At 39.0% G+C, this 15,642-nt stretch overlaps 1 protein-coding gene across 9 annotated transcripts in view; it reads left to right on the top strand.

Moving 5' to 3' along the window:
• Positions 1 to 15,642, top strand: part of ATP8A2 (ATPase phospholipid transporting 8A2) — a 660,817-nt gene that overhangs the window by 458,244 nt on the left and 186,931 nt on the right. For all 9 annotated transcript variants that reach the window (XM_054446069.2, XM_054446071.2, XM_063650657.1 and 6 more), the window contains one exon: positions 11,606 to 11,680. In XM_054446069.2, the coding sequence (XP_054302044.1) occupies positions 11,606 to 11,680 (75 nt within the window). The remainder of the gene's footprint in view (positions 1 to 11,605; positions 11,681 to 15,642) is intronic.

The following is a 15,642-nucleotide window of genomic DNA, read 5'->3' on the forward strand; positions in this document are numbered from 1 at the left end:
TCTGAATCCAGCCCTCTTCTCTCACTTCATTTTCCTTGTTCCAGCCACCTGGCAGCTCACACCTGCTAGGCTTTTGTACAAGTTGTTCTCTCTATTTTCACTGCCCCTTCTCCCCGCACACAGTTGATGAATGGAATCTGATACTTCAAGACCCAGCCCAAGTGGCCACCACATTTGGAAAAGTTGTGCTCATTCCTCCAGACAGAACCTGTGTCTCCCTCTCCTGTGTTCCCAAAGAACTTTTCTGCACCTCAGATACGTCCCACGCCTGTCCCCAGACAGAGTGAATTGTTGGACAGAGATGGTGTCTCACCTTTGCAACTCCTACCCATAGCACAGAGCAAAACTTGAAGCAGGACCTTAGTAAACAGTTCAGTAACTGAATTTTTAAAATATATATGTGATTCTTTCCTTACAACCCTCCTCTGGGAGGGCAGACAGACCTTTCGCTCTACTTTCCAGAACCAGAAAATAAGACACAAAGCAAGTTCACACCTTGCCCAGGCCACAGGCTCACTGTGGCTGATGGGAATAGAAGGATAGCATCAGAATTCTCTTCTGATGATCCTAGTCTGTGCAGCCAGGCACTAAATCTTACTGTCAATAAGTTAAGAGTGTGACTTTATTGGTTATAAAACACATGTTCTCAAATATTTGCCATAGATCCTGTCCATAAATGAAGTGATCTTATACATATTTCTGCTACCCCTTCCATAATAAACCCCCTGCCACTGTTCCAACACCAGGAGGTTGGAAACAGCTGTGTCATTAATGAACGATAGCAGATCCTAACCAGTGACCTCCAGATGAAAGGCTCATTATTTCCTTACTGGTCTCGAGAGCTATTCAGTCCCCTAGCAAGCCAGCTCAGGATTTGGACTGAAGAGTCTAAGCCTTGAACTATAAAAAAAATTTACGAAGTCCTTGACACAATTTGGAGCGATTATGTTCTATTGTGCCAAGAATTTCTTATTAAAAATCAATTTAATTGTACATACCCCATCTGGTCGGTATTATGGTCTTTTACGGGGGGGAAACACGATTTTGTGTTTACCTGATGTTCCATAGAGTAAGCATGTAGTTTTGCAGAAACAGAGACATTTTATAACGCTGAGAAATGAGTAATTAAAGAAAATTTTTAAATGTTTACCAGACTTCTTTTTACTAACTTTTGTGACTTTAAGCTATAAGATTCAACTTTCTTGTATTAGTTGGGATTTTAACGGAAAAGAAAATGCCAGACTAAAGTCAAAAATGTATGTGTGTACATCATCTGCTACATTTATTTCCATGTAATAATTTCTACTTTATACTCTCAAGATTAAAATTCAAGTCCTTTTATTCTTTTTTCTTTTTCTTTTTTTTGTTTTGTTTTTTGTTTTTGAGATATGATGTCATGGAGTCTGTGCACGATCTTGGCTCACTGCAGCCTCAGCCTCTCTGGCTCAAGCAACCTTCCCACCTCAGGCTCCTAGGTAACTGGGACTACAGGCATGTGCCACCATGTCCAGCTAATTTTTGAAAAAATTTTTGTAGAGACAGGGTCTCACTCTGTTGCCCAGGCTGATCTCAAACTCCTGGGTTCAAGCAGTCCTGCTGCCTCAGCCTCCCAAAGTGCTGGGATTATAGGCGGGAGCCACTGTACCCAGCCTCAAGTCCTTTTAAACATAACCCAGATTTCCCATTAGTATTTAATTAGTGTTATTTTCTATTCGAGGAATTTGGATAATGAAAGATGAGAAGATTACTTCTGATTGTCTGCTAGGTCAGTCTCAACCATATTAGCAAAAGATTGCAATATTTTCACTCAAAATATTGCCAGATAATATTTCAAGCTGCAGTGGTTGCATTTTGTTGTACAAAATGGGGAAGATTTTTAAAGCTTGCTTTTCAAACAGCTTGTACCCTAATCTTAAAAGGATCCCTTGGCACTCAAGGAAAAAGATCTGGATAATTCATAAATTTTTTGGTGTGCTTATGTGCTTATAGTTGTTAAGTGTTTTGTTCCAGTGACAGTCTTAAAGTATCAGTAATATAATAAGTTAGTAGCCATAAATACTGATTTGATTCTGAATTGCTTTAACTTAAATGTTTTAAAAATTACTTTTAAATAAGTAGGATTGACTGCTAGTCACTGCAGTCTACTAAACGCCTATTTGATATGAGCCATAATATCTTTCATCTTCTCTGTGCCCCGATTTCCTCATTTGTGAAATGGAGTAACACCTTTTGTTAGGATTGTTAAGATATTTAAATTAGATAATTCATCTAGAGTATTGCAAGGTTCTTGGAACAGAGTAAGCAATAAATACACGGTAGCCTGTATCATCATCAAAAGTAACAGAAACGACAGTTCTGCAGCGTGTAGTTTTCTTATTTAAAATGCTCTTTTAGATGAGCTTTCCTCTTTAACATCAAGTATTAATATTCTGTATATATCCATTTATTGAGCACCTACTGTGTGCCCACCCGTGTGCTAGATCCTAGGTGTATGATATTGAGTGGAATCAATATAATCTCTGAGCACATGGGGTAGCCAGATAACAATACAATAAAAATTGCAGAATGTGGCAAGCTTGAAGAGAAAAATGAGTGTGGTGTGGTGATAAAGACAAGCAAGTTCTCTTCTTCTACATAATTCTTTGAAGTTGAAGTAATGCTTATTTGTTACACTGATAATAAAAATGTGTAAGGAAAAAATAACTTCCCCTCTTCTGGCTCCATGTCTGCTCAGGAATCATTAGAAACAGTTTGGTCAACCGTTCATACTTTTCTTTGCACTCATACAAATGTATGTAAACATATAGCATTTTTGTTGTGGTTTTTATAAAAAAAATGGAATCTATGCATTGCTCTGTAACTTTGTTGGTTTGCCTTGAAAAGTCCTTAGAAGTGTTATTAGTATGTGATGTTTGCAGCTGGCATTTTACCTGCCCAAGACTCAGTCAGCAATAGAAAACTCTCCAAAGATTTTATAGATGAGGCCCTGTCATTATCACAGTATCCTCTCTGGTCTCCATTTAATTCTGGCCACTCCATCCCATAATTTATTGAACAGAAAAAGATTCTCTAGGGTGTCTTACTAATACTACTGTTATTATTATTCCTGACAACCTTTGCTCTATAATAGCATTTCTGATCTTTTTCCCTTGATTTCCTGTCTACTTGCCTGTTTATTTATTTTGCCTTTTCCTTTGTCAATCTCATGCTGTTTCTTGGGCATTATTTCATTTCCATACTTATAAATTTAACATTTTAAAAGGTAGGTGTTTCTAGTTCATAGATTTGCTGCAATCACCCCGTACTAAAGAACTTCAGGGTTTTGTTTTTTTTTTTTTTTGTCTGTGCTTTCTATTTTGTTTTCTGCTACCAACAATACTGCAAAACAAGATGGGTTTTTATATACTGGTGCTTTCATTTATGAGAAGTGGATTTCCAGAAATAGAATTTCTAGACAAAGTATATGTTTACATTTTCTCTTACTACATATGGCCAGATCAAATTTCAAAAAAAAAAATACTGACGCATTTTGACATTTAAACAGATATCTTTGGTGCCAGTTTATCAGCCCAGACCTGATATGCAAAATAGTAGATCGTGATGTTATTGCCACTTCAGTGAGAAACCATATGTTAATTTACCTCATTATTCTCCATAGGGTACTTTTTCACTTCAGTCCTCTACCAGGGATCCTGAAAGAGCAGAGTAAATAGAGGAACAGGTCATCCCTTTTCCACATTAAGTAGTCATCTGTTAAGTGTCGGCTGTTAGCTGAGAGCCTGAGAGTGGCGGCAGGTACAACCCGCCGAGGTTGGGCGATGGCAGCGGGACGTCCAGACAGGAGCCTGTGCAATTAGCCAAGACGGTTACTGCGTTTTTGGCAGTCAAGCAGCAGTTAAAGCAAAGAAGGGTCTTTTTTTCCAAGAAGGAAAAGCCATTTAATAAGTTTGGGTCAGTTTGCTCATAACAACACTACATTTGAGGACCAAAAACCCCAGGAGCTTGGCAAGCCAGCAGTGCTTGGCAAGTCTTCCTACCAGCTCACCAAGTCTGAGGCCATCCTGCAGGGATCTGGCTCTCTGGGCTTTGACTGTATTCACTTAACAGCATTCCCAGTTAACAAGAAACTAAAGGCAGAGGAATCTTTTTCCCCATTAATCCAAGAGTAAAGTTTAGTGGCTATAAGCAAGCCACCATCCAAGTAACTGCACATCAAATGGGGGATGGACCGTCTGTTTGTATTGAAGGCTCTGTGTTTGGTGTACACAGCTGGGAACTTGTGGCCCACCAAAAATGACATTTATGTTTAGGAATTGGGTGGTGCTGTCTTTTTTGTGTATGAATTAACATTTGTATATGACTTACTAGTGTGAAAGTCTGATTTTATAATGTGTCAGAGAGCCATCGTTTACCTGTCTCATGAATAAATAAAATAAAAACTAAGTACGTTTGTATAAATATTTAAAAATACACTGCATTCTCATACTGTTCCCATTTTACCTATGGAAATCTTGCCAAAATGAAATCAAGTTTGAGCATTTCAACATAAGAGAAAACCAGCTCATGGATTTTAAAATTAAGAAGTGGATTTTTTTTGTTTGTTTTGTTTATGTTGGCTTTGGGTTTTTTTTTTGTCTCTACGAAGTAAATAGTTTTGATGAAATAAACAGGTCCAATCATCTGATGATGGATTATTTGGATGCAGATTGAAATTGTATTGAAAATGTTGAGAATGAGCTTGTTTATGCTTCTCAAAAAGCTGCAGCACCTGCAACTGATAAAAATTAGTACAAACGTATCAAAAGTCTTTGAAGAAACATGTGGCCAATCCAGTGCCAACTTGGACAGAATCAGAACACTGGCTGCTTAGAGGAAATATCCCAACATTCAGCTAATCAACAGTGTTAAATGAAATGAATAATGAAACTTTTTACATGACTCAGTATTGCTTGGAACAATGTTAATGTCAACAAGGTCAGTTCATGGAAGGAGATGCTAGATTTCTTAAGATTTTTACCCCCTCATATGTTTTCAACAGCTTGAGTGTCTTGATTATACCGAATTCACTCAGTCTTTGAAATAATTTCTCATTAATAATTTACAAAGTTATGTGTTTGTTTTCAGGATCCAAATTTGTGAAGATAGCAGATTCATATCCAGTGATATGAATCTGTTACTCCTTTTTATTCGAAAAAGAGTAAAGCTTTCTAAACCCAAGCCCCCATACATAACAAGCAGAATCATGGCTTCATGCAACCAGCCACGTGTTATTATTTTGTTTGTAACAAACATCTGTTAGAAACAAGATTTCTAAGTTTTGTATCAGATTGACCAAATAAACTTATTTCTTTAGTCTAGGGTTTCTCAACAGTGGCATTATTGACATTTTGGACTATATAATTTTTTTTGCTGTAGAGAGCTTTTCTGGGCCTTGTAGGATGTTTAGCAGCCAGCATCTTTGGCCCACTCAATGCCAGTAGGCTCCTCCCCCAAGGTGTGACAATAAAAAAAATTTCCAGATACTGTAAAATGTCTCCTCAGAGGCAAAATCACCCCTAGCTGAGAACTACTGCTAGAAACAGCTATATAAATAAAACATGAATGTGTTAAGCAAGTCTCCCTCTTTCCCCCAGAGAACACTTCTACCACCTAAAGATGATGAATATTAATGATCTCTTATGTTTCCCAGAAAGTTGCCATGCATATATGAGTATGTACATCTGTTCTGCACGGTCTTGGCCATTCAATACTACCCTTATTTTTTCATTTTTAATGTATCTGTGAGATTCTTGTATTGCAGTGTATGGGGACTTATATTTAAAATTAAATCTTTTTAAAATTACGTAGAGTTCATTACAGGATGAGCCATAATTTCTTTAACCAGCTGTCAATATACATGCAGGCTCTAATTCTTTGTTTTCCATATATAAGGGTGTGGCATTGTTTTCCAAATAATGCCATACCATTATATTTTTGTGTTGAATATTGTGTGATTACAGCTATAAGGTATAATTTAGAGTATGTCCCTATAAGTGGAATCACTTGTTCAAATGAAAACTAAATTAAACATATTTATAGACAATCCTATCTCACCAGCTGGGTATTACAGTGTTGTTTCCCCAGTTTACCAAACTTTTATACTTTTACCCATCTGATAAGAAAAAAAGTTATATCCATTTGTGTACATGTTTAATAAAAATGAGATTCCCCATGTTTCTAAGCCTTTTTTTCCCCCTGTGATAACAACACTCCGTATACTCTTTGCCCATTTTTCTAGCAGCTTGTAGGGTGTTTTCTTTCTGATTTGTAAGAACTCTTCATGTATTGAAGAAATTCGGCCTTTGTTTTCATAGATATTCCAAATATGTGTGTACTAGTTATTTAATTTCAGTTTTCTTTCAACTTTGTTAATATTTTTATTTATAGAAATTAATTAGTTTCAAATTTGTCCCTCATTTCTAAGTTTAATGTCTTACAGGAGTCATTTTTCACATAGAGCAAAATAATGGTTTTCATGTTTTCTTCCAATGCTTTCAGAGTTTTGTTTTTTGTGCTTAAATATTCAAGGCATCTGAAATTCATCTGAGTATATAGAGACTGAAATACCACATATTCTTTTCCAAATACTATGGTAACTTATCATGTGATAAGGGACATTTCAAACAAGTGGGATAAAGATGACTTATTAAACAAATGCTGTTGACATAATTGCTGATATTTAGGTGCAAAATAATAAAGCTGGGTCCGTACTTGGTGCCTGCAAGGAACCAACAGAAGGCCACTGTAGCTGACTGGAGGAGATGCAGTGTTGTCAGAAAGACAGGTGGGGACCTGATTGTGTTGGGCTTTGTAAATCCAAGCTAAGAATTTGATCTTTTTTGAATAGAGTGTCTTTTTCATGTTCATTTGGCATGTTTCTCTTATATGTAGCATATATTTTGGATTTCATTTTTTTATCCATGTGAACTTTTATTGTGTGTTGGGCTTTGTAAATCCAAGCTAAGAAATTGATCTTTTTTGAATAGTGCCTTTTTCATGTTCATTTGACATGTTTCTCTTATATGTAGCATATATTTTGGATTTTATTTTTTTACCCACCTGAGCTTTTACTTTTTATTGTTAATATAACAAACACACGTTTAATATTATTTCTGTCATCACATTTTATGTTAGTTTTCAGCTTTTGATGTTTCCTTGGTTTCTATCTTTTACTAAAATTCCTATCACACTTTATTTCCCTAAGGACTTGTAAACATCTTTCACTCTCTTTTGGTATTGTGTACTGCTAGAGAGAAGTAGGAAGACTCCTTGATTTTTTTCTCTGTTACTTTTTCTGTCTGAATATACTGAAGAATTGATCCTATAAAATCTTAAAACTCATTAATTTCTATAGCAGCACATGTGTGGGTATTGATCTTTCTGTGTCTGTTGCTTGTTTTGTTTCCTAGGATGAAGGATCCCCTCTCTACTGGCTGATTAGAATATTTCAGAAAATTTTCTTCTGTTATATCTTTGAACATTTTTTTAACTTCTATTTTCCTCTTTTTTTTTAATACATCTTTTTGGGAATTTTTTGCTTATCTTTAAAGTCTTCTGACCTTTGCTGAGAATTGTTTTCTCAAGCTTTACTACCTGTCTCTACATGTGGTTTCAGCAGTGTCAGTTCATTTTTTTTGAGGCAGAGTCTTGCTCTGTCACCTAGGCTGGGGTGCAGTGGTGCAATCTCAGCTCTCTGCAACCTCCACCTCCCAGGTTCAAGTGATTCTCCTGCCTCAGCCTTTTGAGGAGCTGGGATTACAGGTGTGCACCACCACGCCTGGCTAATGTTTGTATTTTTAGTAGAGATGGGGTTTCACCATGTTGGACCAGGCCAGTCTCAAACTCCTGACCTTAGGTGATCCACCTTCCTTGGCCTCCCAAAGTGCTGGGATTACAGACGTGAGTCACTGCGCCCTGCTAGCAGTGTCAATTCTGGCTTTCATTTCTCTTTAGGGTAGCTTCGGTCTGTAACATTGACCTCTTCCTATTTGTCTCTTTCTTTGCTATATTAGACATCTTATTGTAACTTTCGTTGCAAAGAAAATTCACTTTTTCATTAGCTCTCTTAGTCTCACCAAGAATGTTTGAGATTTTCTTCTGCCGTGTGGCCTTGTTCTCCTGGAAAGATTATTTCATGTGCGTTTGTCATGTCCTCTTATTTTTTCTATAATATTTTTGGAAGATGTCTAGGGGAAAGGGGATTCCAAGTTGTCTTGGAGCACTTCCTGCTCTGGTCTCCTGTCACTCTGCAGTCATAAGCACCTCCCTTGCTGTTGTTTCTTTCCCTTAAGAGAGGAGGCCTGTATGCCCTACAGAAAATTTCTGTGTGTTATATATTCTCTTGGATGATTCTGCATTTTTTTTCTTTTCAGTTCACCTTGAAACTTGATCAGTGTCTGCCAAGTTGATTGTCATTTATATTTTCTATGCTGCCCTGCTGTCCTCCCTGCTTGATTCCTGAAAAAAAGGAGGGAAAAAGCATATTGCCCTTCAGCTTTAATTTGCCTACTGTGTTGAATCCATCCTGGATTCAACCTCTGCCACTGCTTGCCCTGACCTCTATATTTTATCTATTTTTCCTCTGAATTAGAGTTGGTTTGGCTATTTCTTGCATTGTTTCACCTATTTCTTTGAAAACTTTTTTTACTTGGTTTAATCTGTAGATTCGGTCTGCTGTGGGCATTCTCTCTTGATTTGGTCTAATCTGATCGTATTTGTTTGCATCTATTGTATATCATTTGTAGTTTTAATTAAAGCTGCTCATAGTTTCATTGTGTATGTGTTTGCTTTTTTTTTTTTTTTTTTTTTGAGACAGGGTCTCACTCCATAGCCCAGGTTGGAGTGCAGTGGCACGATCAGAGCTCACTACAGCTGCCCACCTTTTAGGCTCAAGGGATTCTCCTGCCTTAGCCTCCCAAGTAGCTGGGACTACAGAGGCGTGCATCACCACAGCCAGCTAACTTTTTATTTTTTGTAGAGATGGGATCTCACTATGTTGCCCAGGCTGGTCATGAACTCCTGGGCTCAAGCAACTCTCTCCCCCTGGCCTCCCAAAGTGCTGGGATTACAGGCATAAGTCACTATGCCCAGGCTCTTTTCTATTTTTATTTATTTTTGCTGTTTTTAGTTGATAACAAGACAACACGTTAACTGGATTTTGCAATAAAAGAAAATACCCACTAGATATCTTTTTGGTCAATTGTTTGAATAGGAGAACTCAGAATTATGGCACAGTCTTGGAAAAATTAACTTAAAACCCTTGAAACAGTTTACTAATGTGTTTGAATCTGATGTGGATCCAGGCTCTCATTGCGCTAACAGTGTGGTTGAAGTATTGATTGCCAAGACCTCCAGTGGTAGGGAGAGAGTGGGGTTGAAATTGTGGTTTTAGGGATGGCTAATATTTGAATAAATGTTGTAGGAATTTTCCAAGCACAGAACACAGCATGAATCTCTGGTTCTTAGTTATTTACCAATATTTCTTCACGAGAATAGCCAGACCTCTTGGAAGGGTAGTTGAAATTGAGTGACTAGGAGAGAGAGCATCAGATCCTACATAGAATGGTGATGACAGAGGATGGAGGGAATTGGGGTGATGTTCAAAGGGTACAAAGTCTTGGACAGGAGGAATAAATTGTATGGGGTTTTTTGAGATCTATTGTGCAGTGTGGTGAATATAATTAATAGTGCATTGTACATTTCAAAGTTGATAAGAGTAAATTTCAAATATTCTCACCCCCTCAAAATAAGTATTTGAGGTGATAGATATGTTAGTTAGCGTGACTTAATTATTCTACACTGAATTTGGAAACTTTAATATCACTTTGTACCCCATAAATACATACAGTTATAAAGGGTCAATTTACAATAAAATAAAAAATTTTAAAGGAAAAAGAAATTAAGAGTGAATAGAAGTGTGGAAGGATTTTTGAAAGTCAGCAAGTTTATCTTGGATTTAGGAGGGAGCCCTAGTAGTTTTTTGAACAGGGTAATGACAAGGTGAAAGCTGTATTTAAGGAAAACTTCATCTAGCACTTGATTTGGCGTTTAATTTGATCTCACAGGGACTTGGTGAGTACCTGTTTGTACCAAGTATCATACTGGATATAGTAGTGCACAGAGCAGCATGGGGAACAATTTATGCTTCAAGAAATGTAGTCTGGTGGAGTCAAGAAACTGATTTTGAAAAATCTGCCTCAGTAAAATTTCAGTACCAGAGCTGACCTCAACTCTGGTTGTCGTGATGTCTGTTCTGTGTTGCCAGTTAGGTTCCACCACAGCAGCAGTCTCTGTCTGTGATGATGTGACACAACTTACGTTGATTCTGTGATTTGTATGGGACACTCTAAAGTCTGCCCTCAGTCATTGGAATCATATCTCATATAAATGTAGCTGAATATTCAGCAGCAACTTTTCGAATTCCATATTTTCATGTTTGCTTCCTTCTAAGTCAGGTTTCTGTCCTGACGGTGGCTTGGCCCTCTTCTACCCCAGTCCTGCTGCCTCCATGTATTCAGATTACATCTGGATGATCTTTCCTTCTCTGACAGTGTTTTTCGTTTTTTTTTTTTTTTTTTTGGTATGAAATCTTGCTCTTGTCGCCCAGGCTGGAGTGCAGTGGCACTATCTTGGCTCACTGCAACCTCCACCTCCCAGGTTCAAGCGATTCTCCTGCCTCAGCCCCCCGAGTAGCTAGGATTACAGGTGTGTGCCACCACACCCCACTAATTTTTGTATTTTCAGTAGAGATGGGGTTTCACCACGTTGGCCAGGCTGGTCTCAAACTCCTGTCCTCAGGTGATCCGCCAACCTCGGCTTCCCAGAGTGCTGGGATTACAGGAATGAGCCACTGCGCCCGGCCTCTGACAGTGTTTTATCCGTTGTCGTGTACACTAATTATATCCTGGCACTTGGCTCTGTAGTTGTTTTTATATCAGTCTTGCCTAATCAGTTAGAATCATAGACTACTTGAAGGCATGAATAACAGTCCACATTTTATCTATTTATTTATACATCTCTCGTTACTTCAAAAAATGATTTGAGCATGTTTCTTTTATATGATTGTGTTTTGACCTTGGTCAACGTGATAGACATCTGATTAAGGAGGGTCAAGAATTTATGAACTCAGAACACACAGAAGAGAGGACTTTTTGTTGTTGTTTTTAATTGATGATTTACATCTCTTTGAAAGTCCGGCAAAGACACATCGTATTTCTCAAATCAACTTTAGAGAAAAACAAGAATATGAAGCTGATACTCCTCCAGTCAATGAGAAAGTTTTGATACCAAACCTATTAAATACAAATTAAATCTATTTCCCTATGAACATGTGCATATTATCTCTGAAAGTAGGTGTATGCCTTAAATATAAATTTTCCTTACAATATGGATTTCTGTGATATCGGGAATCTGTGTTTTATAAAGGAACAACTGCTGCCGTCCTGTGGCTCATGATTCCTTAGCAGCTGTGTCCAGCTGGTGGTCTACATTCCCGCTACTTCTTCAGTGAATGGAAACATTTAGGTCAATATTGATATAAAACTTCATGAACTTTCTTCTCTTTCAGCTTTGGTTCGCCTTTGTTAATGGATTTTCTGGGCAGATTTTATTTGAACGTTGGTGCATCGGCCTGTACAACGTGGTAAGCATTCTTCATCTCTATCTGATAGCATGCAGAACTTAGAACTTCAGTGACATTCCTTCACTGTTTATGTCTGGGAAGTGTATCTAAGTCAATCATCTGTATACTTAGCAGGCAGCACAAATACATCTTTGGGCCCTTTGTTGCTGTGAAACATCCTGCAGAAGCCCAAACTCTCCACACATGGTTTCAATCATAGCAGATCATTCTTGAATAACCCCATGAAATTATTAACCCATATATCTTGATAATAGACCCTTGTTACCCCCTTACTAAATGCCTGTGCAACACTTTCGTGTTTTTAGCTCAAGTACAAATTTCTGAACTACATCTAAACTCATTCTGCTTCATTATTTTTGTTCTGAATTCTTAAACATAGATACAAATATACAGTGTGTGATCTGATGTCCGTTCTGTCCTTCCTGAAAGGGTATCTGTCCTTGTGGAAGAACATTTTCTTCTGCAGTTAGAGCTAAAATAATGAATTCTGACTTCCAGCTACTGTGGAGGATGGTAATCAGCTCATCTGGTATTTTTTATGATTTTCAAGTTCCTTTTTTATTACTTTTTATAACTATGATGAATTCAGAAGCTAGAAATAAATATAAACTGTAGCTAAAATGTCTCAGTAGCTGCTTAGCTTTCTTGCTTTTTGTTTCACTGGCAGGAAGAACTAAGGGGCTTGTAGCTGAGCACTCTAGAGACCCTAGGATGGCCCATTTTTTGAGTTGTTCTCTCACTTGCCTTCAATCCTAACTCTGCTCCGTGGGAATCTACATTCTGAAGCAGCCATCATAAATAACTGTAGATGGAAGTTACCAGACATACAATAATAAAACCCATGGTGCTATAACTCCATTGGTGGCTAGATATTTAAGTCTTCCATGCTTTCACCCCCCTTTATTGAATAACCTCAGTGCTGGGTGCTGATGTAAAATGCTGAATGCAGTAGTTTGCCCTGGCCCTGTGTAGCTTGCAGGTTAAGAGGGTCAAATGTGTGGATTCAGACACCTCCAGGGAGGACTGGGTCCAGATCTTGAGTTGAAATTGTGTTGGTGAGTCAGTAACTGTGTTAACTTGCTGCAGAGTACACTAGCGCATTTCTTGCTGATACTGATGCCCTAAAAGACAAAGATTAGGAGTGGTAAGAACAGGACAGAATTGATGTCCATTCCTCTCCTGTGCTAAAAAAGCTACTCTGACTACCTACCCATGGATGGGGGCTCCAGGGCCTCCCCTTTGTGTACTAAGGGGAGAGCACAAATTGTTAACTCTGTACCTCCTGAAACTATTTTGAGTAGGTTAAAGCTATGCAACCATTTGAGGGAAATATGCAGAATGTTCCATGATTGTTCAGTGCTTGAAAGGGTCAGGTATCAATGGAGTTGACACTTCACACAAACACATGCCACATCCCTATTTTAGAAACAAAATGCTGAGACCTAGGAGAGATTTTGTTGTAGAGCCAAGGACAGGTATATATATATATATCACCTGCTTACAGCATGAGCGGATTTTAGCCTGATTTCTATGCTCAGGGCACGAGGGCTGGATTCTTTTCTTAGCTCCATGCAGTCTTGGCCAATTCAAATTAATCCAACAGATTTTATTGAGTACCTAATACACATAAGATGCTGACAGGCTAGAGGGCAGTGTTGGTCAAAATAAGGCCCAAGACCATTTGCAGGAGAATAACTAGGGTTTATTTGAAAAATGCAGATTCCTGAGCCCTGCCCCAGATTAACAAAGAGTATCTCAGACATATTGCAGTTTTTGCCTTTTTTTTTTTTTTTTTTTTGAGACTGGGTCTTGTTCTGTCACCCAGGCTGGAGTGCAGTGGCGCCATCACTACTCACTGTATCCTTGACCTCCCTGGCTCAAGCAATCCTCCCACCTCAGCCTCCTTAGTAGCTGGGACCATGGGCAAGTGCCACCACAGCCAGCTAATTAAAAAAAAAAAAAATTTGTGGAAACGGGGTCTCGCTATGTTGCCCAGATTGGTCTCAAACTCCTGGGCTCAAGCAGTCCTCCCACCTCGGCCTCCCAAAGTGGTAGGATTACAGTCATGAGCCGCAAACTTTTCTAGTTATTGTTATGCACGACCCTAGGGTTGGGATTATATTTTATGCAGTTTTTCTGTCCCCTAAACTATAGAGAGAGTACACTGTGATAGAAAAGTGTATTTCAAGGTGAAAGGGCCTAGGTTGCCACAGAGTCCACAGTGCAAGCGTTGAAGTGGGCTGCCAGTGAGTGCTGGCAGTTGGGATGGAATGGTCAAGGATCTGCCAAGTGAACTCAAATGCGCCACTGGGCTCTGGACTTGCTCATACTGGAGGGGCCAAACCTTTCGGGAACATGGAGATTTGCCCCCATGAAAATTGTTTTGGTGACATTTGTATAAAATAAATAGAAATTTAGAGAAAAGTTACAAAAAAGGTACAAAGTACTACTATTTACCCTTCACCCAGATTGAACAGTAATTAGCATTTCCCCCAATTGCATTCTCTTTCTCCATACTTGTATGCATGCACACATGCCTACACTCATGCACACACTAGTGAATGCATTTATTTCTGACCCAGTGAAGTATTACAAACATCATGTCCCTTTCCTGCTTAACACTTTAGTCAATAGTAGCAAGAGCTTCCTCTTATACAACCAAAGTATAATGATCAAATCTGAAACATTTAACATGGATTTTAATACTATTATCTAATTCATCTTAATCCATATTCCAGTTTTGCCATTCTTGCTCCAATAAGGCCCTATTTAGCAATTTTTCCAGTCCAGGATCATTCTAGAGACTGCCTGCAAGAGAACATTTGTGATGTGGAAGGCATTTGCTAGTGGTCCTCCTCCTCTGGGCTGGGTTCTCCCCTGTCATTTTCTTCATGCAGTATTTCTCTCCTGCTTTTTCTTCTAAATGTACTCTTTGTTTGATTCTGCAAGTCAGCTAAAGTAGCAAGTCATTGTTTCTCAAACTAATTTTCTTTTTTTTTTTTGAGATGGAGTCTAGCTCTGTCACCCACACTGGAGTGCAGTGGCACAATCTCAGCTCACTGCAAGCTCCACCTCCCGGGTTCACGCCATTCTCCTGCCTCAGCCTCCCAAGTAGCTGGGACTACAGTCACCCGCCACCGCACCCGGCTAATTTTTTGTATTTTTAGTAGAGATGAGGTTTCACTGTGTTAGCCAGGATGGTCTCGATCTCCTGACCTCGTGTTCCAGGCGTGAGCCACCACACTCGGCCTGTCAAACTAATTTTCATGACAAGTTAATAGCATTAAAACAGACTTGAGGCTGGGCGCATTGGCTCACACCTATAATCCCAGCACTTTGGGAGGCCAAAGCAGGTGGATCACCTGAGGTCAAGAGTTTGAGACCAGCCTGACCAACATGGTGAAACCTCATCCCTACTAAAAGTACAAACATTAGCTGGGCATGACGGTGTTCACCTGTAATCCCAGCTACTTGGGAGGCTGAGACAGGACAATTGCTTGAACCCAGGAGGCGGAGGTTACAGTGAGCTGAGATCACACCACTGCACTCTAGCATGGGCAACAGAGCAAAGCTCTGTCTCAAAAATAACAATAACAACAAGAAACAGGCTTCTTCCTAAGTAATGAATGAATGCTGTTCCAGAAGATTTTCATTATATCCATAGTCAAATTTCTTTTTTTTTCTTTTTTCCTTTTTTTTTTTTTGAGATGGAGTTTCACTCTTGTTGCCCAGGCTGGAGTGCAATGGCGCAATCTTAGCTCACTGCAACCTCCACTTCCCGGGTTCAAGTGATTCTCCTCCCTCAGCCTCCCGAGTAGCCAGGATTACAGGCATGCACCACCACGCCCGGCTAATTTTTTGTATTTTTAATAGAGACGGGGTTTCACCATGGCCAGGCTGGTCTTGAACTCCTGATCTCAGGTGATCTGCCCACCTCGGCCTCCCAGAGTGCTGGGATTACA

Source organism: Pongo pygmaeus, chromosome 14 (genome assembly GCF_028885625.2).
Source record: "Pongo pygmaeus isolate AG05252 chromosome 14, NHGRI_mPonPyg2-v2.0_pri, whole genome shotgun sequence".
NCBI lineage: Eukaryota > Metazoa > Chordata > Mammalia > Primates > Hominidae > Pongo > Pongo pygmaeus.